Here is a 26,513-nt window from a genome sequence, read left to right on the forward strand (position 1 = left end):
TCTCAGTGAACAGGCAAGCTCTTAACATGGCTTCCATTTCTCTCTTCCCCTTGAACTGCTACAAAGATCACTTGGAAAGTCTCTTTTATTAACTTCTGCTCACCTCTGACTCTTAAAATGCTAAATTTGGGTGTAAAGAGGTCAGTGATTTCAGGTGTGTCAGGCCAATTGGAGCATGGCTGCTTTGCATTCCACTCAAAGGTCAGCCTATTTTTAAGTGCCTGTTGCCAACAAACTCCTTTTCTCTAAACCAAGTAATTTTTGAGAGACTTTTGAACCATGTCAATCTTAATTCAAGCCTATCGTCAAATAAGCAGATGCTGTCCTTCTACAAAATCCTAGCTTTTGTAGAAGTTTGATCAGCTATGCTTTTCAAGTGCTACTTCCAATTAGACAAATAAGTCTTCTAATATTATTCTAACAATGAAATAGTTCTAATTCCATTAGAAAAATTAAGTATTCTAATAATTCCATACAGAAGTGTGAAGCTTCAGGCCTTACTTGTCTCTTGGAAGAAAATAAGAACGTTCTCAAAAATACATCAAATTACGTATGCTTCAATCATAAGATTTTACTATAGGAGATAAAAGAAACCTCATATTCTTAATACAATCTCCCCACAGACTTTTAAGGAATATCAGTGATGTAGACATTTTTGCAGCATTTTGTTTTACCGCATTAGGTTGTGAAGTTTTGAAATAAGTATTTCACCCAGGGATCACTGTATCCATCCTGCAGATGTAAGCAACTGAAGCAAGCAGATGAAGAACAGAGTGATAACCAAAGCTAAAAAACTGTTTCCATTCTAACTTCTAATCCAGTATTGCATTTATCTGGTCATACCAATTCAAAACTACAGCCATAGTTTGCTCCATATTTATGTGATTTTGGTTTTTTTTCTAAACCGCTCTATTTGGTCAACAGATTCTTGCATTTGGCAGACCAGCATGCATAACAAAAAGCCTCTTAGGACTACCACACAAGATTGTGTACTTCACACAGAGGGCTATATGATAGGCTTTGAATTTCACATGAAATAGCGAAATCTGTCTCAAATTAACAGTACCATTAAAACTATGGAAGACTAAACTTCAGCAAGCAAGGGCCAGTATCTTCTGGATACAACTGAGTTCTTTCTGTTTTTAAGCACAGTCTGAACTCCATGTGTATCTCTAATGTCATTAAGCCTGATAGTTTAAAATACTTGATACCAAACACTGTAAACAACAGCATGCTTTAGGCCATGAAAAAAACATATGAGAAATTATGCTGTTGAAAGCACAATAGAATACCATTTTTACCCTTTAAAAGGACAAAAAGTCTCAAGAAGCTGAAGTGAGACAGTCATTATGGTTTATAGGAAAATCAACTTTTAAGTATTAACAACATATATGGTATAGAATCAATCATAGAATGGTTTGGGTTGGGAGGGACTTCAAAGATCATCTAGTTCCAACCTCCCTGCCATGGGCAGGGACACCCTCCACTACACCAGGCTGCCCAAAGCCTCATCCAACCCGGCCTTGAACACTTCCAGGGATGGAGCATAAAAGCTAGCGAAACATTTCCTGATTTTGTGATTAAAGAATCAACTATATTTTCCATTATTGTAACATGTATGTACTTAGATGCACAGAACATTACATTCTGCTATCTCATGATGCCATTGTAACATCAAGCACTGGTCCAGTATTGTTGTCTCCAGGCAGAGGTGACGAAGGAAACAAGCAATTCTTTTAAAATTTAACAGAGCAGCTAGCACCAACAGCCTTGCATGTGTCTTACCTAACCTTTCAACTACAGAAAACAGCTGTACTATGAAAAGAGTAAGAATCAAAAAACTGGAATGAAGACTGCATACCACTGAACAAATATGTAATGTATATGCTCATAGGAAAGATCTGAACGTTAGCTTGTTAACATTTACAAAGAACTCTTCCAAGTAGATTTTATACTTTGACATGTTTATTTTAGTTGGATGAACAGATTCAACGAACGAGTTGAAACAGTATTCCTCAGCCTCACATTTGCCTCCCTGTAGACTTCTATAACCAAATGTTTAAAAATATCAGAAATATGTGGCTATTTGCATGAAGCAGTTCAATAGTTACTTCTTGTTCCATGCTTCTCTTTCAAGTCTTTCACGGATTACTTCTTTTAGGTACGGCTCAAGATAACGCTTATCCTGAAAAAGAAGAGAATATATTTCAATTTATATGGAGGTCCAGAAACATCTCAAGCCATTCCTACACATTACTTGTCTCTCATTCTTCCACAGATTTGATTAAAACCCAACCTAAGAAGAAAAAAGAGAAATCAAACATTACTTACTCTGAAAAGGTAAACTTTGTATCTGCCAAGCCTGCAATGACAAGTTATTCACTACGGCAACATTAATTCCTAATGCCGTGCCAATATTAACAAGCAAAGTGATGCTTCCAGCTATACCTTTAGAATCAATGTTCTTCTGGCAGATACCCAAATGTGAAAGATCCATTTTAATTCATTCAAAGTCCAACTATAATACTCTGGAGAAACTAATTTTGAACTAAACTTCTAAACAGCACTGTAAACTTGGATTCGATGGAATGCCTTGACCGCATTTAACACTTATAAACCAAACTGCTCCTTAAGGAACTATGCTATCAGTTATTCAATGCAGCAGTTACCTAAATATGACCAATACGACCACAAGAAACAGTCTCTGCTTATACAGAGAAACGCAATACCCTTATGCTATCCTATAGTCAAAAGTTTAGTGACTAGACTCCTTTCTGCTTGATAATTTGCAGAAAGCCAAGATGGACAGTAATGCAAAGCCAGTGAATCAATCCACCACAAAAAAAAGAATAAATTTAGTTACATCTGAAAAGGAAGGTATAGTTTCTTTTTCAAATTACAAGACAACACTCATTTTAATGCAAGGTTTCCTTTAAATTGTTCTTCCTTGGCACCTTTGTGAATAAAAAGCTTTGAGTTGAGATTTTTCTACAAAATTAAGAAACTTATTAGGAAAGCAAGAGACTTTTTACAAGAATTTCCAAGCTAGCTCCAGTGTGTTTCTTTATCTGATACCTTAGAAGAAATATTTTATCTGAATACAAACAACGTGCTATGGCTCTGAACTGCAGTTTAAGCTTTTGTCATATTGAGCAAAATTTTATCGTTTCCACTGAAAAACGGAGATTTTTAAACAGCAGTCGAAAGATGTGTTTTCCAGAGGTAGTCTACGAGATACACATGCATTTACTTGATATAAAGAATATGTAGCATGTATATCTTTAGAGACTGAAAATCCCTAAGACCAGTCATAGCAGTGCCATTTAAGACCTCCACCTCGGAAACACCACTCTGTACGCATACCTCTTCATACTTCACCCACTGGTCTTTTGGAAGGATCTGATGTTTCAGGCTTAAGTCGAGTGCTCGCTTTATGCGAAATATTCTTTCATTGTAAAGATGTTCTGGAAGTCTCTTCAGTGCTTCTTTTACATCGTCATCTTCATACAATGTATCATCTCGCATTAATCCTGTACCAAGAAGATTTTACAATATCGTTGAACAAACGTTCTTAAGTAAGATTTAGGATTGGCACAGGTGTTTCTACCTAACATGGGCAAAACATTTCCAATGCAAAATTATGAAGAAAAACCAAGCCAATCTAGGAAAAGAGAACCACTAATTGCTCACAGCAATCAAACTCTAGACACTGGCTTACACATACTCTGTTTACTTGTTTTTACAACTTTTCTTAAGGAGGAATGGGGAAAATGGGTATTTGATTCAATGTGCTTCATAAGAGTATATATATACAGAACAATAACTATTCTGGATCTGAAGGGTGGATTTACGTTCACCTAATTTTATATCTGTATTTAAGATGACTGTCTAGGTAAAGGGTTTAAGAGCTCTGAATCCATTAGAGTCAGTCAACTACAGATGTGACTACTTCAGTACCGAAGAAATATTCCTTAAACTCCACTGTGCATAGATCTCCATTGACTATATTAAGCTATAGAAACCTGAAGGTAGATGTTTGTGCCTGAGTTGGATCCCTCCAACCCCGCCCCAAATCAGAACTTAAATCAGGGAGAAGTACCTAGTCTTCCCAAAGCCAAGAACACCCCCATGCTGTTTGTGGAACAAAGGATTCCTGAAATTCAACCAACCCTGCTTTAAGTTTCAGTATTAACAACACAGGACAAAATGTTACTTCTGTAACATTCCTTCCAAGACTCATGTAGATTACAAGAGTATACCTACTGACTTGCAGTTAAAGGTTTTGTTCTCATGTGACCCAACTGGCGGCAGTCTCCCAACAAAACAGAAATTTCTTTTGAGCCACATATTCTTGAATTCAGTTTTCTCATTTATTTCAAAGGCACCAGAAGTATGGCTGCTAGTTTAACCAGTAGATTAAATTTGGTGTTTCTTGTCAATTTTTAGTTGCATTCCCAGAAAAGCAGCAAAAAGCATTAATGTCTTTAAGACTTTCAGCAGACAGACATAAAAAGAGGGGCTAAGCACTGCATCTTTGGAGGAAAGACCGAAACTTATTCCTCTACAGTTGTCTTGCAATTTTCTTCTAACTTCCCCAGGGCAGGCATGTTAACTTCCTTTAAACGATTCACTCATATTGCAGTCAGCACTAAGTTATAGCCTCTGAATATTTATATTCTCTTGTCATTCAAGAACAGTTCTGCCATCTAAATAGTTGAAACAAACTTGGTAACAACTCTGAACAAATTGAAAACAGTATCATCAAGGCAACCTCCTCCACTTAAGGAAACACTATTTTTACACCTACTTCACCATTGCTCAGGCCAGAGAGACATCAAGTGAAGTTACGTGATACAAAGTGCAGAACTAAATCCTTTTTGCCCTTTGGATACTTTGCATGAATATTGCTGATAAAATGACTGCTCTCATTGGTAATCTCTCCAGTTTCAAGGGCAGCCTTTGGGTTAGAAGATGCCGGCCAGTGAATGTGACTTGGTGGGAGAGGATAAACAATCAAGCTTTCAGGACCACTTTGTCAAAGTTTTTTCAACTGCTCCAGCTTAACCTCAGCTGTCATAGGTTATTTCACTAAGAACAAGAGCAAACAAATAACAGAAAAGCCACTGATTCATTACTAGGCAGCAATCATGATGACTGAAGCTATTGCTAACTTTTCCCCCACAAGCATAGTAGCAAATTTTGAGCAAGAAAGACTTATGCCAAACCGCACATACATACACCAGTTATGAACCATACCTAGTTCAAGGATTTTAGATTTGCAGAGTTTTTAAAGCTCAGTGAAACACTTACCGAGTTTGTTGAATCCAGCTGCATTATAATACCACTTGCGAATCCTGTCTAACAGGCGACCACCTCCTGCAACTGAATGTGACCATCATCAGTTGCACAGTGAGACAAAATTCAACATTTACACACTATGACAGCACACAAATACTTACTGGTCTCCTTCATGTGCAGTAATGCAACACTACATCAAGTTTGAACTTGAACATACATGACTTGGCCTCTCTGCTTTTGGGTGTCCTTTAACTGACACTGAATAGGTAGAATGAGTGCTTGTTAGGTACAATAATTTGACCTCTGTTTCAATAAATTTAAATATTAGACTGCTTTAAGACTTGGAACAATGCTAACAGTTCGTTGTCAAAGACAGCACCAACACTATTAGGTTCGGTAAGCCTTATTTGAGCTGAAAACATAACGCTCTACATAAAGCAAACCCATTTTGCTTTTCAAATCATCTAGGTTCCACAGTTCTCACTATGGGCTAATTCAATTTCAAGGCCAGCATATTATTATGTTGTTAAACTTCTGCTCTCCTCTCCAGTAACTTAAACACTATTCCAGAGCCTCCTTTTTCAAAGAGCTGCCAAAATCAACTGGGAAGTCAACACTGAAACCTCAAAAAAAAGAAAAAAACCCACTGATTTTGAAAAGAAAAAATAAAACACACCACATACAGAACGTTCATCTTTTCTTAACTCTGATTTTGGTTACATGTAAAAACACCTTTGCTATACAAGTACAACGCAGTACCAAATATCATTAAAGTAACTCAACTAGGGGTCTAGAAATCCCTAAACAGCACGAGAAGGGCAGTGCAGCCAAGGCAAGCTATCTTTCATGGCTTTAAGTCAGTTGTCTTACTAGGTCACTCCATAAAACCAGTGCTACACGTGATATCAGTACTCCGTTAGCACACTACTTCATCCTTATTCCTTCATACTTTAGGACTCGAGAAGGAACAACATTAAACCAACTACGCCTGGAGTCAGTATCTGCGAAGGACAGCGATGCCCGAGGCCCCTCCGGAGCAGCCCAAAGGCTCCTCCAGTGCTTCCGAGCACCCTCTGCCCCACCGCTCCTGTAAAACCTCAGCACCGGAGCCGGGCTCCCTCCGCCGAGGCCCAGACCGAGGGGCCGCCGGCCAGGAGGGACGGCGAGGAAACCCCGCGGAAACCCCGCCTAGGCTGTGCCAGCGGGACACTAGCTGCGGGCGCTGCCCCCCGTCAAGGGCACACGGCGCACACCGGCCGCCGGCTCCCCGTTTCCCTCTCACGGGCAGCCTCGGCTCCCGGCGCGGGCCGAAGCGAGCTCGGCACCGCAAGCGCAAGTGGCACGACCCCACACGAACACCCCGGCCGCCCACCACCGCCTCACCGGGCGCCCTCGCCGCCATCTTGACCTCGGAGCGGCGCGCTACCTTCTGGGTAACCCGCAGCGTCCCCGGGGGGCGGGGGCGGGCGCGCCAATGGCGCCTCAGCACTGGCGCATGCGCGCCGCCGGGGCGGGGGCCGCGCAGCGGGCCTGCCCGGTGCTGCGCTCCGGCCGGGGCTCCCCGCGGCTTGCCGCAGGCGGGGGGCGAACGCCCCCAAGGACGGAGGCTGTCCGTCGGTCTCCGCCGTGGCGGCCTCGCCCTGCTTTGGCCTCCCGCCAGGCCGTCTGCTGGCGCGGGAGCTCCGTGGTAAGCGTTGCGGGCGCTGGGCTGCTCCGAGGCACCTGCCCGGGGGCGGGAAGAGCGACAGGAGGCCAAGACCGGTGTGGTGAAGACCGTGACCCTTAACGATGGCTTTAACTCGTGCGTACAGTGCTGAAGAAAGGGTAGTTAAGCCCAGATTAATTAGTGTTCAGAACAACATAACAGCCGCCTCACAGCCCTTGTGCACTGCAGCGCCTCTGCAAACCGGCAGCGACTCAACGACCAAACCATTTTGCCGCCGCCACAGTCCCAGCTGCGGCCTTCGCCAGCGGTGCCTCCGCTCCCACCGGCAAACCGGCGCGGCCGTGGCCATGACCCTGACCGGGAGTCTGCGGAGCGCGTGGGAACAGCCACCGGCCTCGGTTGAAGGTAATCCAGCTGTCAATCAAGGCAGATGAACTGGTGGGCCAGTAACAGCAAACTGAGTAAAGGCGAGTGTTTGCTAAAAATTTGTTTGTAAAAAAGCACCAGGTCAATCACAGGAAGGAGCAGAAGCCTCTGTCTGCTCAGGTGTCGTAGCTGCCAGGCGAATGGCTCAGTTTACCAAGGCACAGGTCGCTGCCTCTCCCCAGCAACTTCTTCAGGCCCAGGCCACTGCATCTTTAAAGAAATAAAATAAATACGTGGAATTATTCTAGAGATACAGCTACAGTAGGCAATTTCAGTCAGAAAAGCATGCAGCTGAACGTGATACCAGGGCAAACAGCACAGCTCAGAGTGTGTGTCAGCAGACCACAAAATGTCATTGTAGCCAGCACGCCTGCTCAATCCAAGGCTGCTAGCCCATATTGACAGCAGCAGACCACAACAGGTTTGGTAATTCTAGGCTAAACGTTTCTTGTAAAGATTTTTTTCATCTTAAAACCAAAAAGTACTTGACTCAAAAAGTTCTTCTATCCTTTCTCCCCTTTGCTTTTAGCCCTCCCATAAAATCTTTTGCTTCCTTTCTTTGTGGTATGTTTGGGAAGCTATTTTGGCATCTGCTCACGCATTTAACATTTCAAAGAAACTGGTTTAGCTCTGGTGGCAATCATTTTTACATTTAAAAATATTAAAGGAATTAAAAGCTCAAAGTTTAAGACATTCAAAATACCACATGCATTCTATAATATAATTTATATTTGTCGCATAGTAACACAGATCATAAGGACGGCAGAGTAAATCTGCAAAAGCAAACTCTTTTGGCATTATGAACCCACATACTTTCTATTAACATTACTTTTTACTAGATTGTTTGAAGTGTCTTATTAGCATTTAATACAGTCAAAAATCAAGTAAGCATATTGAATTAACTATTTCTATTTGAAGGGAAGGAATGGGTGAAAGCATTTAGCCATTGCATTTCAGCCACCACTTTAGATGAAATATTATGCATCTCCACCAACAGTCTACTCAGAGGTTTTTAAGTCATCTTCCCAGGTCAATGGAGTGGGAAACATGAGAACGAAAGACAAAAGATAAATATTGCAGGCAATGAATGTCGCTTTTTACTGTGTGTTTCAAGTGAAGATGCCCCAGTGAATAGTTTTGCACCCTGCTTGTTCTGACAATGCTCCTTTTCTTGGTTGTTGTGATTCAAATTCTGAATTTTTATTTTAGATGAAAGACCTAAGTCATGATCCACATTTTTATTTTGGATAAAAGACCCAATTTGTGATCCAGAGATCACTACTATTCTCATTCTTTAAATGTACCTTTAACCTTACTGTATTTCACAGCTATTAGAGCAATTTAACCTTTTGAATTTTATTCTGCTGTCTGCATACAAAGCCTTCTTCAGGCTCTTATACTTCTGTGACTCAAATTGGTATTTTTAGCTCCAACACTAAGCTTTTAAAACACAGACTTTTTCATTAAATAAGCTTAAATTCAAATGAAAAGATCTGGATTTCAGTTTCCTGCACTGTTTTAACTGAAAGAATGAAAACTTCTAAACGACAAGCTATCAGACAGTTTGCATTTGGGTTTACGCAGTTTCTTCACTTTGACCCAATACACCATGAAGCATTTGGTAATTTCGTATTAATGCAATTTGTTTACTGGTAGGATTAAGTACTTTTAATACTCCCACAATTCCTAATGTTAGCATTCACTGCAATTGTTATAACTGAGCAAGATAACTCTGCCAACTAAGTGTATACTACAGCGTCTTTTCGTATGGTTACTTGTATGCTAAAGCCATACAACTCTCATTGGTATGAGGAAAAACTGCTTCCCCTCCTTAACAAGGGGAAAAGAAAAATGACTTAAAATAAAACTATACATGTCTCTGAAATCTAGGAGGAGCTTATTTTCTTTTTGTAATTTGCCTACATTCAGTTTGCCAGTCACAGAATCACACAATGTTAGGGATTGGAAGGGACCTCAAAGGATCATCTAGTCCAATCTCCCTGCCGGAGCAGGACCACCTAGATGAGATCACACAAGAACGCGTCCAGGCGGGTTTTGAACATCTCCAGAGAAGGAGACTCCACAACCTCTCTGGGCAGCCTGTTCCAGTGTTCTGTTCCTCTTACTGGGAAGAAGTTCTTCCTCATGTTTAAGCGGAACCTCCTATGTTCCAGCTTATATCCATTTCCCCTTGTCCTATCATTGGATGCCACTGAGAAGAGCCTGGCTCCGTCCTCATGGCAGTCACCCTTTACATATTTATAAACAGTAACGAGGTCCCCCCTCAGTCTCCTCTTCTCCAAGCTAAAGAGACCCAGCTCCCTCAGCCTTTCCTCATAAGGGAGATGCTCCACTCCCTTAATCCTCTTTGTGGCCCTGCGCTGGACTCTCTCAAGCAGTTCCTTGTCCTTCTTGAACTGAGGGGCCCAGAACTGGACACAATATTCCAGTCTTTAATACATCAAACCAAGCTTCACTGCGCAGCTTTTAGGATATTAACTTCAGCAGCCAGCTTCACAAAGAAGCACCTTTGTAACCTGCTGAAAAATGCCTTTTTGTATGCAAGGCTTCACATAAGTAATGGTGTGCTTCTTTCTACCATACGAGGAAAAGAATAACATTATTAGCTCTTAAGATAAGAGCAGGTAAATGCATCACTTCTTCGCTACTACATTACCTTGTTACCTTTTGGGAGGAAGGGTGAGGGGAGAAGACAGAAGGTGAGACAGGGAATAAGTCACTAGCCAGTTTTTCCATCTCCCAAAACTTTGAAATTACAGAAAGAAGAAAAAAAAATCCACTTTAACTTACTTTTCTGTTAGTGTGCTGCATCACTCATTCCGAATTAAGTTAGCAATTAGTTAGAAGGATTGCATCAGTAGCAAACAACACATTCACTTAATCATTCTCAAATATATTTTTAAGTCACCATAAAGAATATTACTGTGAGCCTTTAAATCCTACAGATGTTTCATAAGCAACAACTTATTAAACTAGTAATTAAGAAGTTAAGAGACCATAAAGGGGAGTAGTTTTATAAAATATGTTTATTTCATAACTTTATTCTTTTTTACATGTGTTAATAATTAAAGTGTTTTTAAGAATTTTTCAAAGTCCTGTGTAGAAGCTTTGGCAATCTCTGTACAAAACACCTCATCGGGCAAGGATACTAGCTGGTCCAGAGAGATGTAGCTGGGTTGTGCTGGGTCATACTGGGCTCTTCCCAAGAATGTCAGAAACATATGTCTCTCTCTGATTCGTAACAGCTTTGAGTTGAAAACCTAAAAAAGGGAAGAATCTTTTAGGTTGTCTAAATTTCAGACTCTGATGAATCTAAAATAAGAACATTTTTAGACAAACTGAAGCTCTAGAAAGAAAAATACTTTGCATATTTTCTTCTCATTTATATCAAACATCAGGTAGGTCATATTTATTTAAAATTTAGATAATTTATATATAAATGCTTCAATACAGTATGCTGAGGTACACACACAAGGGAAATCAGGGAGTGATACAGCTCTCAAGCACGTTAGTGTTTTTGTTTATATATGATTAACTACGTTACTTTTGTGTAATCACAGCCAAGAAAGTGGAGAGGAGACACTCACAAACAGGGAGCAGGAATACCTAAGCATTTTCCCTGCACTACCAGAGGCATTAACTTATACAGCCAGATTCCGCTGAGCATTGTTATAAAGAAGAAATGAAGAGGTGACCACATGGCATACCACAAACGAGCGACTTGCACAGTGGCAACAGGAAAGGTGAGTGACATGACACAGCCAAAAGGCACAGTGCAGTGGTTCAAAACCACCACTTGTCTTCTGCTGCACAGCAATGCCTACCTTTGAAGATATCTGTCACAAAATGAATTGTAGACAGTGAAAGGCGAGAACAACGGTAAGGGAAGCATGAAAGAAATCAGTGAAACATCTAAAAAGAGGGGGAAGTGGGGAAGACAAGAGATGCACAGTTAAGAAATCTTGAAAGCAGAGATCTAAGTCTGCATTTCTGAGCAGTACAACTGAAGAGACACTGCTTTAGAGAAGGTAACAGTGAAAACAAGACTGCTAGAGCAATGAAAGCAAGCAGAGTTTTTACTGAAAAGCAGAGGCTACACTCCTGAAAGAAGGATTTCATGAGTATGCAAACTAATTTGAACTAGGACAGAAAGCAAAACTACTGTTCCTCCTCTGCCTTCCTTGAATGTTAAGAGGGAGTCAGAAGATGGGGAAAAAACCTTAACCACCATTTATGGACCTAGCTGACAGGAAGGACGATTACAACAGCAGTGGTAACATCAGAGAGGATTTGACCAAAAAATCCTGTATTCCACTTCTTTTCAGCGTTACTGCCATTCAGGATAGAAGCAAGAACAGATGGAGACAAGTATGCATTTGTGAATGCACATATTAATGCCCAGACCACATACAGACCGGGTTGCACTAGCTATATCCTGGAATTCACAGTTTTTGAGGATGGCAGGGAAGAACAGAAAAGAGAGAGGGTGACTGCACCAGGAACAAGGAGTAGAGGAAACTCTCCACTTCCCTTCCAAACAAAGGGAAGAGAAATAATGAGGTGAACCACCAGGAAGCAACAATAAGACAGCTGAGAACGGAGTGAGACTTGTGGTCACTTACAGGTCAAGGACAGCAAAAGTGACACACAGATTGGAGTTACAGCAAGCATCCTTGTTAAGTAAAGATATATTAAAGAGCAAGATAAGTCATCAAAATCTGGGGGTGTAGTTTTATTTCCCCATTTAGTTTTGGCTTTTAGACAGTTAGATTAGACAGTTAGATTCCCTACTAGACTTGCTTTAGGAAGAAAATTATTGCATTTCAGAAGTTGTAATTTGTGCTTTCTTTTTTCCTTGCAAGAAGCTGGTGTGACTGCACGTCAACATTGGATGAAGCGACAAATGCTTTCAACTTTCGATTTGTGAGGAAATAACAGTAATGAGGAGATAAAAAAAATCAAAACAGTCATCAAGAAACTCATCTATTTTCACTCTTGTGATTTTTTTTTTTTTAGCTATTGCTGCAGCAATAAGAAGGTAAATGAGAATCTGCTTGCCTAATGGACAGAACTTCTCTTACTTTTAAACTATATTTTCAGATTCTGTAATCTATAAAATTTATTTTTAACTAGAATAAATATAATAAAAATAATAAACTCTATATACATAATCTATATTTATATATAAAATAATAAAAAATATTTTAACTGAAATAAATGTATTTACATATATGCTATCTAATGAACAGATCTTATGCATAATCTGTCTTCCATTGTGTCTCTTAGCTATGTAGGATTTCAAGACAAGGAATCCCTAAGCAGGCAGTACTCTCTCTCGCATGAAAATTCACAAGACTGGGAGTGGTGTTGTCACATATGCCAATGTGAGAGGGGCATTTCCACACTGGAATCCTTACAGGTTGCTGAATTGCTAATAAAAAAGCCAGACAAGTGGAAGAATTCATACGTGTCCTGCATGCAATGAGGCTCCACCTTCTGCATCAAACTAGTGAAGCAGCTGTGCAAAGAGCACTTACAATTTTTTCCCAGATAAACACCTTACCTGAGGAAAGCGAGTAAGCATGTGGTGGGGAATGCCCATTATATTGTGTAAGTAGTCAAATGTCTGTTTGAGTCTTTTTTTACTTGCAGTTAAAATCTTGGGGGTTTTAAACACGATCTGTTGAATTTCATTACGTTGAAAACCAAGTTCAATCTGACAAATCTGAAAAGCAGCACAATTTTATCTTCAAAAGTCAGCTACAGCAAACATAGCTTATTTTAACATGCCACTGAAATAAACTAATGCAAAATTCTTCTAGCCTTTGTCACACAGCAACAAGAATGCAACCCACAATAATATCTGCCACTCCAGTTCTTCTCAAGTCAGACAATGCAAATTATTTATCATTTTAGATTAAAGTGTAATTCGTTTATAGAGTGTCCCTGAAGTAAAGATGACTTCTGCTACGTATTTTTCAGCTTGTCTGAGATAGGAACAAAAAAGCTGTGTCTCAGTATGCATGGCAGTTAAAAGCTTAAAAATTCTCCCCCGAGAGTCCTTTTATCAGCTGCAATACCAAGCTGTCAAGAGAGACTGACTTTATAGTTTTGGAGCTGTTGAGTTCTGAAAAACACAGCAATCAGATAGCTAGTGACTACTTTTGTTAATGTGTTCTTTCTTTTGCTAATGTATCCAAGTTATATTTGTATATAATTTCAGTCCTGTAGTCTTCATCCAAAGTCTGTTGAACCTGAGAGAGATGTGTAGAATATGCAGTGTATTCAATTTATTTTACAGTTGATTAATGTCTAAAGTAAGATGTCTTTTTCAGAGACTGCCTTGACTTCAATTATAGTTTCCCAAAAGGAAAACAAAACACATTTTTTCAATAAAATCATGAGCACTCCTCCCAAAGTGCAGAACGGCAAGCAGCTCATTGAGTTGTTGAGAAAGGAATTCAGCATACAAGAGTGTCTGGTAACTCAGCCATTTCTTCTATCCTCCAGTGACATTTACAAGAAGCTTGTTTTCAGACATGAAGTGAGCGTGCTTGCCAGTCAATATAACCAGACTTTCAAATCTAACTCAGGTACTTCTTCAGTTAGCAAAAGGTAGTGCTTTTTGTTTTTCCAGTTTGATGTGCCAAGACTGCAGCTCTTTTCCAAAACTGCCTGGCAAATACAAAGGGAAGGGCTTAGAATCTGGGTTCTCAAGCTACCTTAGGATTTCCAGATCCTTACAGGGAATTGTTTCTAGAGGTGACTAGAATCAGTTCTTTCACCTCTTGGTTCTTCCTTATCTGCTTTATAAATATTTGTGTATCACAAGAAATACTGACCAACTAAGACAGCATTCAAGTATGACAAGATATATATATTTGCACTTCAGTGGTGTCTTCCACGGATCTGAGCTGGCAGGAGTAACTTACCGCACTAAGATACACAACCAAGAGTAAGACCTGATGTTAAATCAATGGAGATGTATAGCTGGCCCCACCGTATAGGTAACTGTGGCAAGAATCTTGAGCTTTTCTTTTCTACTCTGTGAAATGGAACAGCTCTCTCTTGACATGAATGGCGAGCTCAAGTGTAAGTTGCTTCGAGTGTACTCAGTTTGACAGCAAACATATTTAATATTCAGTAACTCTCTAGACCACATACACGAATATCCTTCCTGTGTAAGCTCCAGCAATATTCAACATACTCTGTACGATTCCCACAACAGGCAGTGGTAATGCAAGCTTTCCAGTTTTACCTGATCAGTGAATCTCTAGTTGTGCTTGACGAAAGCTTCAGAGGATAGAATAAGCCAGCCTTCAGCTCATTTAGTCCATGACTGGTATCTTTTGACAACCAATATCAGCTGCAGCAGTTGTTTCTAAATAACAGCCCACTCAGAATGAGGGATACCACCAGATCACTTCTGAACTGCTGGTATATTGTTTTACTTTGAGTCCTGCCTGCCCACCAGCAGCTTAGGACATATAGGTCTGAACCCAGATTCTGAATCTCAGACATCCGACCTCCTGAAAGGCTGGCACTTCTAAGTATCAGTAGATTCTAATAGCGAGGACCTAAAAATCCTTCCCTTCTCTCTAGAACATGTTAAAAATAACGATGTTACACTATACACTTTTTGGTAGATAAACAAGATAGTCGCATAGAACTGAGGATCTTAAACACACATTCATTATATTGTACTGAATCCTAGTCTGTGGAAACAATGTTCATTAAAAAGAAAGCACTATTAATTGGAACAGTCTGCTACTTTCCAGTCTCCTCCCTTACCACACACACACACATTTCAGATTGCAAGATTCCCAGTGTTTAATAGTTTCAGAGCAGTGAGTCTGAAAATTACGAATTTTAATTAATAGTTATGCATTATAGGATAATGGGATTTCTCAAATTGTTACACTACATCATGCTGTTTGGCCTAGATGGCTTTACAGCACAATAATTAAACCAATACATAGTTATATTTTCAAAGGGAAAGGAGTCCCTGTGGGTTTGAAGTTATTTACCCAACAGTTGTTAATAATGACCATCTGCTATCAGACAATAGGTGTCAAATGCACATTTTGGCAGACTAGCTACCTGCCAAGAGGAAAATAATCAACTGCACATTTTTTGCTCCTAAATCCTCATGGACAATCCAAGTTAGCAAAAAAACATAATTAAGAAAAAAAAAAAAAAGGAGGGACCAGGCCATATTTTTCACTCGTAAAGAAATGGGTAACAATTTGTGTCACTGGATAACAACTTTTGGCAGGAACGCACCCAGACTAAGTTTCTAACCTACATGAGAGAAGAAGACAGAATAAGATACTGCTCCATGTATGCTGTAAGCTCGCAAGCTACAGAGGAAAAGAAATTGTTTAACAAAATCCTCATTTATTTTATATCATTACTAAAATTATTTCATCTTCTGTCAACACTTAAATTATGTGGATACACAGTACACTTTTAGTATTTACTAATAAGCTTACCTGAAGATTTTCTTTTACAGGCTCTAATTTGCCAGTTAGTAGCCTTGGAAGACGAATTACCAGATCCTTTGTCTACAATTAGGGAAAACACACAAAGGAAAGACTATTACTGAAAGCTTGTTTGTCTGTGAAAAAAAAGACAGATATATCATATAAACTTCCTCCCCCCCCCAGTTGGAAGAAGGGTGCACTTTCACTTGTGTTTCATTTTATCTCTACCCTAAAGATGAGTTTGCATGAAGTAACAATATATTAAGATGCAAATTTACCCAAAGTCACTCAAATATGTTCGTTTGGAAAACAAAAAAATAACATAGCTGTTGTAAAACAGACAGGAAGAGGGATTAAAAGCATATCCGCAAAAGTAGAAAGCATGCTGAAAGTGCCAGATCTCTGTGTTTAAGTTGTTTCTTCCCACCTTTTGAACAAAAGTAAACAAAACACTACCTGATAAGAGGCTATAAAAGGATTTTTCACCTGCAGTGGAATTTGTTTTCCTCAGGATCTGGTTAGACCATAGTATTGTGGCAATACAAGAAATTACTCCACATCCTCTAAGCCATGCAATTACTTGTAATCCACCCTAAGTACAAGGCAGTGACTAAACCCTTTTCCAGAGAGATCTCTTACTTCAAGCCTGGAAAGGCCAGGAACAGGCACTGTGACAGCTATGACTGTTCAGCAGATAGAAGCCAAGAGAACAACACCAGATTCCACTTGGAAGTTGACATTTACTGCACTCTCCAGCTACTGCAGGAAACAGCTAACACTTATTGCAGGAAACTCCAGGTACTCGCTCCTCTGGAGATTCCAAAGCATGGTGCCAAATACCTGCTTGTGGTAAGCACTCATGAGCAAAGCCAGGGGCTGCTCTTGGTGAGCTGAGCTTATCATTTGGCATTTAGTTTGATACGATATTTGCAGATTAGACTATTTTTCATCAATGAGTTAAGTATGTTACAGTATCTCGAAGCGAGCAAATTATTTTCTAGAAGTTAAAAAAGCTGCTTGCTGTTTCAGCAATGGATTCAGTTCTCTGACCCACCTCAGATAACAAAACTGGACATGCACGTTTGTTTGACAATAACCTGCAGTAGATCATCTTTGAGAACTGTACTTCAGGACCTTTGAATGTTAGAGGTCTATATTACTTCTTTAGACAGTTAAAATCACATTATTGTCCTCTAACCCTCTGTGTTACCATCAGTAATGTCACTCAATGTTTGTGGATAACCTCCAAACACTTGAAGTATTTGTGTTTTGAGGCCTAACAGTTGTCCCTGACAAAGTACCTAAAGCTTCAGTGTATAGTCTTTACCTTTTTTACACTGAGGCCAAGTGCGTTTTTGAAGAAACCCAGTCTGTTATCCAGTCTTTCCACTGAAAACAACAGCAAATATGGAGCTCTTGAGACCATCTGAGTAATTTCTGCCTTACTAAATTTTTTTGATTTTAGGTAAGCCACTCTAGAAAGAGAACAAAAACAAAATAAAATCCAGTGATGAAAATTTTATTGCCTCCATTTATTCAGTACTTGCTTAAATTCCTCAGTGATATCTTATAAACGGACAGATGTTCTAGCATTAACATGCAACCCTGCCAAAAATAATTAGGTGGAAATCTGCAGTTATCATAAAAGCAAAATACCATCCCTTCCAATTAATTAGAAGTAAAATAAACCTCAGAGCAGAATGTCAATACCGAAGACAGATTTTAATTCCTTCCAGCTGTACTTAAGCAGATAACTATGTTAACCTGCGTTTAACTACCAGTCTGTCTCCTAGATTGCAAACACATTAATAGATCATCATAGGGTATGGACAAGAAGATATATACAGCCTTTTGCTATTTTAATGAATTCCATTTCTACTGCTGAAAGAACAGAGTACTATACCTCATACATCGCTGTTTTGCCAATAGTGCTGGAGTAGAAATATCATACGACAATGCTATCTGTAGAGACATTGTCCAAAAAGACATTTCTAGATCAGCTGAAGTTACTTTTGTTACAACAGGTCCCTACTTTCAGTCACTGGTCCAAGGATTTACTTACAAAACATCTGGTTGTCAGAAAGGAGAGGAAGCTGACTAAAGTTTTTATGTTTAACAGAGCTTGCTTTCTTTCTTTCCAAGTCAAAACTTTTTCCAAACTTTCTTGATTCCAGTGAAAGTGAAATCCTATTTCAAGTACTACTTGCAGTAGATTCTGACCATAGCTCCCAGAAAAAGGAATCAGGGAGGAAATACAGCACACAAAGAGACACGATTAATCCACGAGCCACCATTTACAAAAAAAGTCAACTAAAATTTGAAGAGGTTCCCTTTGGTTATAGATAAGCATACACAGAATGATGAACTTAAGAGTATACGAGAACTGAATTTATCTGGCAGTAATTAAGATACTAAATATTCTGCAGAAGCAGATTTTCAGCAAAAAATGGTCTGTCTGTTAAATCATGTCTTATGGAGATAATAAAAATACCTTCCAGTCATTACAACCTCCCTCTCTTTCCACAAACCTCAAAAATGAAGTCACCACAAGCCAAAAACCTCTAGACAGAAGATCTAAGAACAAGCTCTAGAGGACCAATTCTAACTGAGCAGGCACCCCAACACAGAAGGTAGTAGCACAGGCTCCAGATAGTGCTGATGGAACTGGCTGCCAGAGCCTCAGAGACAAGGATGTCAGGAGGGGAAGAAATGCAGAACACAACAATAAACAATTGTTTATTGTTTTGTTTTTAATCAAAAATTAACCCATTATGTTTTGATTGCTGCAGCTTGGCTACACTATACTTCTTCCATTCAATTTTTCAAGGGCACAACTGCCAAGCATAGAATCATAGAATGGTTAGGGTTGGAAGGGACCTCAAAGATCATCTAGTTCCAACCCCCCTGCCATGGGCATCCTAGAAACATAGCTAAATGAGTGGACTAAAAATAAAACCTTTTGGTTGTCCTGACTCCCCTCCACTTGCTTTCTCTTAACAAGTCATTAAGACTCACAGCTGAAGCATTTCTTCGCATTCTGCAGCTTAAAAGAGGGATGGCAAGATTGTAATAACCTGACTCTAGAAGCTGGTATATTAAAGAAGCACAATCTTCCAACCTGACCAAGGTCTGAGATAACTTTGTGAGTGTTGGCACCAAGGTTAGCCCTCATTCTGCTACAGGGGTCAGCAGTTCTATGTAGCATGTTAACAGTTTTAAGTCATCATTAACAATACCATAAAACAAAGCATCTGGTGCAGCTGCAGTACAGACACTGATTTGCAACTGTCAGAATTGTTATGAATTATGGAATGTTTTGACTTTTACAGTGTTTATCTGAAGTCAAATGCCAAATCTATTGAAATTTGTGTTTTGTTTCCTGGCAACGTGGAATCCATAGCAATAAAACATTCCAGAGTGATGTAACCAATCCCATGTCCATCTGCACCGAAGTGTTTATGCAAAGGTGATACTCAGCTTTCAAAAGACAGCTATCTGAGACACATTCACTTCAGAGCCTGCCATACACTCTCTGCATCACACTTACTTTAAAACTTGCAGGAAAGCATTCACCAATGCCAAACAGAGAAACTTACTGAAAAAAATCAAGCTGTAGAAAATGAAGAAGAAATTGGAATGCCCAGTTCAGCATCCCACTTCACTAACCAGGCAGTGCTACAGGACAGTCACTGAGAAGCAAATCTGACTTCACAGGAGTGTTAGAATGTTTATCATGGCAAAAAAACACACTATTTAGAAGAGCATTTGCAACTCTGACATCTAGACTCAAAACTACTGCTGAAAAATGACACAGGTTCTTTTTGGATATTGTTTCTGAAAGGCCACTACTGAACAGGAGGATGGAAAAACAGAGGAGAAGGAAGAGTCAGGTCTATGTTAGAAATGAGTCCACTAATGTGCCCATTTCCAAAAAGCCATATTTTCAGATTTCTGTCTTGGACAGCTACTACGTGCAAGAGCCAAGCAGAAAGACATTCTTTTCTGGAACTTTTATAGACCAAGACGTTTTGAGTTCGTTACAAAGCATGCACACACACACACAAGTTGTTCTATGAAAGAACTACTGAATTAATGCAAGCCTATCTGGAGTAACTTTAAGAATAAAAGTCCATTTTCCTGCAATTTTTTCTATAATCAACACACCTAATGGAAGTCTGAATCAGAGTAATAAAGCAATTCCATTTCTGAATCAAACTTCTTATAGGTAGACACCAAACAAATACAGTTGAGTAAAGAAACCTAGGAACTCTACGACTGCAAGACAGATAAGTGTGTGTTGGGTTGTGTTTTGTTTTTTTTTTTTAAAAAAAAGGTACAACTCCATACTCTGGTGCTGGTAACTTAACTCTCTCATGTTTTAATGAGATCTCACTTGGCAAAAATCTGAAAGGAAGTGCTACAGCAAATGAACATAGAGAAGCTCTTTGTATCCATAAACCAATGAGGAGGAAGAGTGGAACGCAGTTACAAGTCATCACACCATCCCTAGGGCAAAGCACCTTTGCAAAAAGTGACTGTGGATTCATGAAAATAAGGCTTAAAACCTATGTTCAGTTATTTCAGATAAATGAAGAATTAAGCATAGCTTTTTTTAATAGATTTATATTATTACAATACATTATTTCAAAGATCTGGAATATTTTAATTCCAGTTATTTAACTTTTTCTTTACAAGTGAAAAGCCTTCTGCCACAAATACAAACCTCATCTTCAAAGCACTGGAACTAATCCTCCCAAGTTAACTATGCAAAAACACTAAGGTCAGGCTTCTGTGAATAGATATTAACAGTTAAAACTGTAAGACCTCAACTTGACCAGCATCAGCACAGGTATCTCAATCGCTGCAGGATGCAGTCCAGCATCCTAGCTTAAGCCCACTGGAGGAACAGTTGAAATCTTCACTCATGCAGCCAAGGTACACACACGTGAAAAAACAGTACAATAACGGTTGATTTCCAACACAGGGAGAAGGGACAGCTGCTATCAGTAACATCTTAGACCATGCTGGGTAGATCTGTTACGGCTCCTCAATATTCTTGTTTTGACCACCTTTATCCCCCTTTAACTCAGCTACAGGTTTTTAAAGCTACCTTAAATACCAGTATTATCCCATTATACCTCTAACAGACAAAGAATTGTTAGTGACATAACAGCCACCATTAAAGAGGAAGTCCCACTGTTGGCTGAGAACAAGAGATAGAATTACACAATTTGATTCAGACAACATTTGAATTACTGAAATCAGCAGACTTCACTCAACTTATGAGAAATTCCATCACTTTCCAAGTCATGCTGCTGGAGAAAGAGGAGTATGTGTATGTAGTTATCTTATTTCTTCAGTTCTTACTTTCATTCAAGCAGCCCTTACGTTCAGAATGCAGCATTTTCTGAAGTTACTGTTCTCTAACAAGCTAGACCACATGAAGTACAGTCTGCAGTACACAGCACCTAAATTTAAGATGTTAAAAAGAGCAGAGAGGAGTAGGAGACGGCGATACAGAAAACAGAAGTTTGACAGTAAATGGAGAAAATAGCTTGTTTCCCCTAATCTCAGAAGAAAAGCCCATAAACACGATGACTTTTCTTAAAAAAAAAAGAATTCCACTTCTGGTGTTTTTAGCATGCACACAAATAAGCTTTAAAAAAACCCAAAACAAACTCCACAAGGCAGCTAACTAAATAAGCTTTGGTCTAAGATATGAAATCTTCTAGAGACTGGTATCTACCTTTATGCACAGAGAAGCTGAGTGACACTAAGGGAACAGTCTAGGGCCATAAAAGTGTGAACATGCACTAAAATTAGTTCATTGTAATTTCGTGTTCAGTTTGGGCTGGACAACAGAAAAAAACAAAAAAGTCACCAAAACCTTCTGCTGCTATTAGGGTAAACACAGAAGAGATCTGGTCTGCTTCTTTTACTGCCGAATTCACAAGGTATGAGTAGACGTATCACCTAGAAGAGCGCTTTCAAAGCATGACTGAAGATGCTAATATTGTTCTACGAATTCAGGTAAAACCTCAGGGACTGACATTTTGGAATCTAAGCTGACACAGGTAAAGCAAGCGGCCTAGGATAGCAAGCAAATTCCTCTGCGGCAGAGAGACAGGGATGAGCAGTAAAATTCGTTAATGGTCAATTTTCAGGTAGATCAGGGTGCTGACTTGACTTACGATACCACCACCACACGTTTACTGATGGGAAGGCACAGAGACATGGAGCCAGGGATCGAGTGAGAAAGGAAGCAGCAGCAACACAGGCTCAGACAAACTTAAGCAAATTGGGAATCTAGATCTTCAGATCAAGAGGCTTAACATCTTGCTGCTATTTGAAAGGCTTACCTGGTTTCTAAAGCTTCCAGATCTTCAGCAAGGATGTATGGATTTTTGGTCAGGAATGGTCCCAGCTGATTGTCTTCTATGCCCACGTCCTTAAGAAATAGAAGTATTTTTCTTATATCTTTTTCAAAGTCCAAGGTCAGTAAGAGTTGACCTGCCTTTTGACGTTTCTCCACTTGAGATAAGTCAACTCCTACAACAAACAAAATTAGATATTTTTAATTAAACACAGACCCTACTTCCTATAATGTTCCAGGAAGGCATGCTGAAATTTATAGGACTACCCCTTTTTTACCCTGATTTAGCATACTTCAATTGCTCAACACAGCAAGGTCACAACACCTTGTATATTGTGGAAAGATTCCAGATAAAATAAGCAGTCACTTTAGATGTTTTTGCTAAGTTTATTTTTTGAAGGAAGACATTTGCAGTGAATCCTACATGCGAGGAATCAAGTACACTAGCACATGCCACAGGCAGAGACCTACTTTAGTTGCACAGAAGTTATGTGTGCAAGGAATTCCCAATTCCGTTATACAAGGGAAGGGGAGAATTTTGCAGCAAAGTGCCTCTGGATAGTGGCTCACACACAGCAATTTGTTACTGCATGGGGTCAGATCTCCCCCTCTCAAATATTTATTTCTCCTAGAGTTGCTTGTGCTTTTGGGAAATAAGGAGATGGTCAGTAACCTTGAACTGAGCTATCCCTGCACAGTCTGAGTGCTTTTTGATGAGAACTACAGTTCTCTTCCATCCCTCCCTCCTTGCCTCTCCAGTTTACTGTGCCCCACTTCTAAGGTTCTGCACAGCCACCACTCTCCTTCCTTCCTTTGTTCCAGGACAGAGAGCTGCAATTTCTCTTGCAGCAAATTAAAGCATCCTTAACCAGCCCAAAAGAAGAGAAACCAATCAAGTTTCACAAAGCGCCCCTCACCTCCGGAAGCTGTGGCAGATGCCTCCTTCTAGCATCCACAGCACTAAGGGACTAAAGCTAGCCAGCCTTGTCTTCAACTAATACAGCATTGCTAGTGAGTCATGCAGTCCCCTCTCTTTTTCCATTTACCCTGGATAACGTTCCACTGCCCTTAGCCATTGGTCACTCTTCCTATTTTCAAGTTTACAAGGTGACCAGTAAGATCAAACCACAAATTCCAGAATTTCCAAAGCTCCAGATATAGGCAAACCACATAAACAAAATCACACATACCTAGGTGGACAAGTTTCGCCAGGGTTTCCGAGTGATCAACATAATCTCGGAGGGTTGAAGATTGAAGGGGAAGAAGTGGTTCTGCAATGATCTGCACGGCTTCTTCCTCAGATATCTCCTCCAAAGCAGATGAAGGTGGGACATCATCCCAGTCTAAGAAACAAATACAGAAGACCCAAATGAATTTTGTGAAAGACAAAGCTGCTCCCATCAAATGCTATACAGACCTCTTAAAATCCATTTCAAAATGCAAGAACATTTTGCGTGAGATGAGCAGCCAATCTATTATTATTTGAAAAAAATATGAAAACATAGACTATACTCCCAGTTTTTGTTTCTGTTCCATCTCCTTGTCACTGCCCATCAACTCTTGTTCATGTGGCCAAACCCACACATAGTACCCAGCAAGCATGCCTTCAGTCTGCTGCCTTGATCACTGCAGGCAACAGATCACAACACCTTCTTGAAAAAGAATCTTCTTTCATGTCTTCGCAAATGCATTCTTGCCTGATCACATCCAGATCAAAGGCTACTACAAAGATTATTATTCATAACCTGACAAGCCCACTATTTTGTGGCTCTTCTGAATCTGATGCCTGAACCGCAGTTTTAACTTTCAAGGTATTTCACAGCCAACTCCAACCAAGCTATCTTGTCTTAACCATTACAGAACAGCTGCTGATGCCACCACCTCTAACAGCTAAAAAAATAAAGCTTCATTTCCTACTCATTAAGGTTTCCAAGTGAACATCATTATGCTTGTTTCCACCTAAGTGTTCCAAGTCACAGAGCTCAGTGTCTTTTTAAAAAAATATTTCTCTAAACTGATCTATTTTTCCATTGAGCTCACAGCAGCTAGATCAAGATTACTGTTTTGCATGCTATCTACTAGCATCCACCTCATTTATTAACCTGATTACTGATCAACAGCCCTAATTATACACTCTTCAGGATGGGGATTTTCTGCATCCTGTAGCTTCGCACAATGACTTCCTAGAGACTGAGGTAACACTCTTCCATATCAAGAAAACAAAGCCACACCAGAACTACCAAGACTGGTTCCAAAATAAGTAGGATGATCCTAATGTTCCAGGAATAGACTAGCTCAATAGCTGTTGAAGGTCTTGCCACATCTTTTTCTCAAGGCTTCAGAAACAAAAGCACAGTAAAACATTTTTAGTAACCTTAAACAGTAATAAGAACTCCCTAAGAATCTATAGGCATATCAAGTATTTCCTTTCAACTTGCTGAGGACCAAACCAATATACACCAAGGTCCATTTTAGAAGAATAGATCCCCTTTTTTTGCCACTCTAAGTTCTTTAAACCTCCTATCAGGAGGATATAACACACTTCAAGTCACAAAAAAAAAAAAAAAGTAAGTTAGCAATTATGTTTGTTTCATTATATACACTGCCAACTGGGCAAAATGCTCCACACATACATAGACAACTGTAAGTCTGCTGGCAGATAAAAATCTGGCACATAAATAAACGGCACCGCAGGTGCAGACACATACGAGCTGGCTGATCTGCCAGTTCTGATACAGCACTGTTTCCAGAACCAGCTGCACAAACACACAGATCTCAGTTGCAGCTCTGAGCCACCCCAAAAATAAGCTCTGTAGGATCCAAGTTGGCTGAGCTCAAAGTGAAAACTGAATCTGAACATACAGGACTGCTTAGTAATCCAGAGCAAGTTTCCTCAGTATGCTAGAATTATTTTCAGAGGGTGGTTTTGTTTTTTAACCTCTCTTAGACATAATAGTAGAGAAAAATGAGGCAATTTCCTCAGAGCAACGACACCAGGGCGATCTTCTATCTATCTCCTTTCCTCAGGAGAAAGTTTGACTAGCCTTTCTCATCGGGGCGGTGCTCAGGCAGGCTTCACACTCTGCTGCCTCCTGTTGTCCATCTCTGATCATTCAAACAGCTGTTTTGCGCGAGCTACTTCAGGGCTGGCATCCCTCACTCCTGCTCAACCCCCCCCCAAAAACCAACAAACCAACCCCTTTATTTTGTACCAGCACAACTACGAGGGAAAGACACATGCTCAGCTGCTGCAGGTAGAGCCGCAAAAAGAAAAGCTCTTCAAACAGCAGCTCCAGACCAATATTCCTACGCAAAACATTGTATCTTTATCTCAGCTTAAAGACATTTTTTATATTCTAGAGCAATCACAGAAATTCTGCATTAACTATGGGACTAAAACCAAGTGAAAGTCAGGAACTTCAGGAAAATATTTCAGATAAACAGGCCAAAAAAAAAGAACAAAGGGTAATACTGAAAGCATGATTTGGAGATTAGGGAGAAACAGTACCCCTAAGGCTTCTTACCTTCATAAAGTATTTTTGCATTCAGATCAGGTAATGTTTCCGCTTTTGCTTGTTCCTGTTTTACTGGTGAAGGCAAGTTACTTTCGGGAGAAGAAAAGGATCCATCCTTGGCACTGTCAGGCGGAGAACAGCTTCCTACAGCTACGTGCCTGTACGCTAGCAATCTCCACGGAAGAACGTCATTCCTAGAGGGCAGCAGAGCCAAAAGGGCGAACCCACGACATGCCTGTGCGGTGCCGCCGCGGCCGCTCAGCCTCGGCGGAAATTCAGCAGCACGGGCCGTTTGCAGCAGGCGATGCCAGCGGGAGAGCTGCCGAGCCCACAAAGCCATCTTCCACCTCAGCACAGCATCCTGCTGGGAGAGAAGGGGCCGAGGAGTAACGCCGGCGCTGCCTCACCTCGCCCGCAGGGCCGGGAGTGGGAGCGTTAATTCTGCGAGCATTAAAGCAGAAATTACTCCCAGCAAAGCACTCAGTAGCCGCTTTGAGGCTTTAAACGCGAGACAAACGGAGGAGGCATGACTGAGGGGAGGAGCCGGCTCTGAACGCCACCGGCCGCTGCCCTGTGCGACAGCCGTTCCCCTGGGAGCACGGGGGAAGCCCAGCCGGGACCTAAACCCTCCCCGAGGGACGAGGCCTGCCGCACAGAGCCACTACCTCACACTCCACCACGGGCCGAGGGGAAGCCGAGCCGCGCTCGTCGCCCCAGGCCTGCCGCCTCTG

General features: G+C 40.4%; 2 protein-coding genes across 4 annotated transcripts; both read right to left on the reverse strand.

The window, feature by feature from the left end:
• Positions 1 to 1,943: 1,943 nt before the first annotated feature.
• On the reverse strand, positions 1,944 to 6,726 carry UQCRB (ubiquinol-cytochrome c reductase binding protein). Of its 3 annotated transcripts, XM_086609477.1 has the most exons (5): positions 6,682 to 6,718; positions 5,460 to 5,556; positions 5,311 to 5,382; positions 3,364 to 3,530; positions 1,944 to 2,185 (listed from the first exon to the last, which is right to left on the reverse strand). In XM_086609477.1, exons 2-5 carry the CDS (start codon positions 5,470 to 5,472, stop codon positions 2,108 to 2,110), a joined length of 330 nt encoding a protein of 109 aa, XP_086465603.1. In that variant the 5' UTR covers positions 5,473 to 5,556; positions 6,682 to 6,718; the 3' UTR covers positions 1,944 to 2,107. The 3 variants fall into 3 exon arrangements, with proteins under 3 accessions (XP_086465603.1, XP_086465602.1, XP_086465604.1); XM_086609476.1 differs by lacking the exon at positions 5,460 to 5,556 and having other exon boundaries at positions 6,682 to 6,726; XM_086609478.1 differs by lacking the exons at positions 5,311 to 5,382; positions 5,460 to 5,556 and having other exon boundaries at positions 6,682 to 6,726.
• Positions 6,727 to 10,457: 3,731 nt separating this feature from the next.
• On the reverse strand, positions 10,458 to 26,128 carry MTERF3 (mitochondrial transcription termination factor 3). Its single transcript, XM_009977366.2, has 7 exons — positions 25,792 to 26,128; positions 23,458 to 23,610; positions 22,254 to 22,443; positions 17,222 to 17,369; positions 15,904 to 15,975; positions 12,975 to 13,136; positions 10,458 to 10,671 (listed from the first exon to the last, which is right to left on the reverse strand). Exons 1-7 carry the CDS (start codon positions 26,120 to 26,122, stop codon positions 10,477 to 10,479), a joined length of 1,251 nt encoding a protein of 416 aa, XP_009975668.2. The 5' UTR covers positions 26,123 to 26,128; the 3' UTR covers positions 10,458 to 10,476.
• Between the last annotated feature and the right edge of the window lie 385 nt (positions 26,129 to 26,513).

The sequence above is a fragment of the Tauraco erythrolophus genome, chromosome 3 (assembly GCF_009769465.1).
Source record: "Tauraco erythrolophus isolate bTauEry1 chromosome 3, bTauEry1.pri, whole genome shotgun sequence".
NCBI lineage: Eukaryota > Metazoa > Chordata > Aves > Musophagiformes > Musophagidae > Tauraco > Tauraco erythrolophus.

Excerpts from the sequence above, each read along its gene's own strand:
- UQCRB (XM_086609476.1), bottom strand. Across the intron at positions 3,531-5,310 it reads AGCTGGATTCAACAAACTCG|GATTAATGCGAGATGATACA; the intron begins GTAAGTGTTTCA and ends TTCTTGGTACAG. Across the intron at positions 2,186-3,363 it reads AGTGGGTGAAGTATGAAGAG|GATAAGCGTTATCTTGAGCC; the intron begins GTATGCGTACAG and ends CTTCTTTTTCAG.
- MTERF3 (XM_009977366.2), bottom strand. The coding sequence starts at position 26,122 with ATGGCTTTGTGGGCTCGGCAGCTCTCCCGCTGGCATCGCCTGCTGCAA. Across the intron at positions 23,611-25,791 it reads TGCAAAAATACTTTATGAAG|ACTGGGATGATGTCCCACCT; the intron begins GTAAGAAGCCTT and ends TTTGTTTCTTAG. Across the intron at positions 13,137-15,903 it reads CTGTAAAAGAAAATCTTCAG|ATTTGTCAGATTGAACTTGG; the intron begins GTAAGCTTATTA and ends GCTGCTTTTCAG.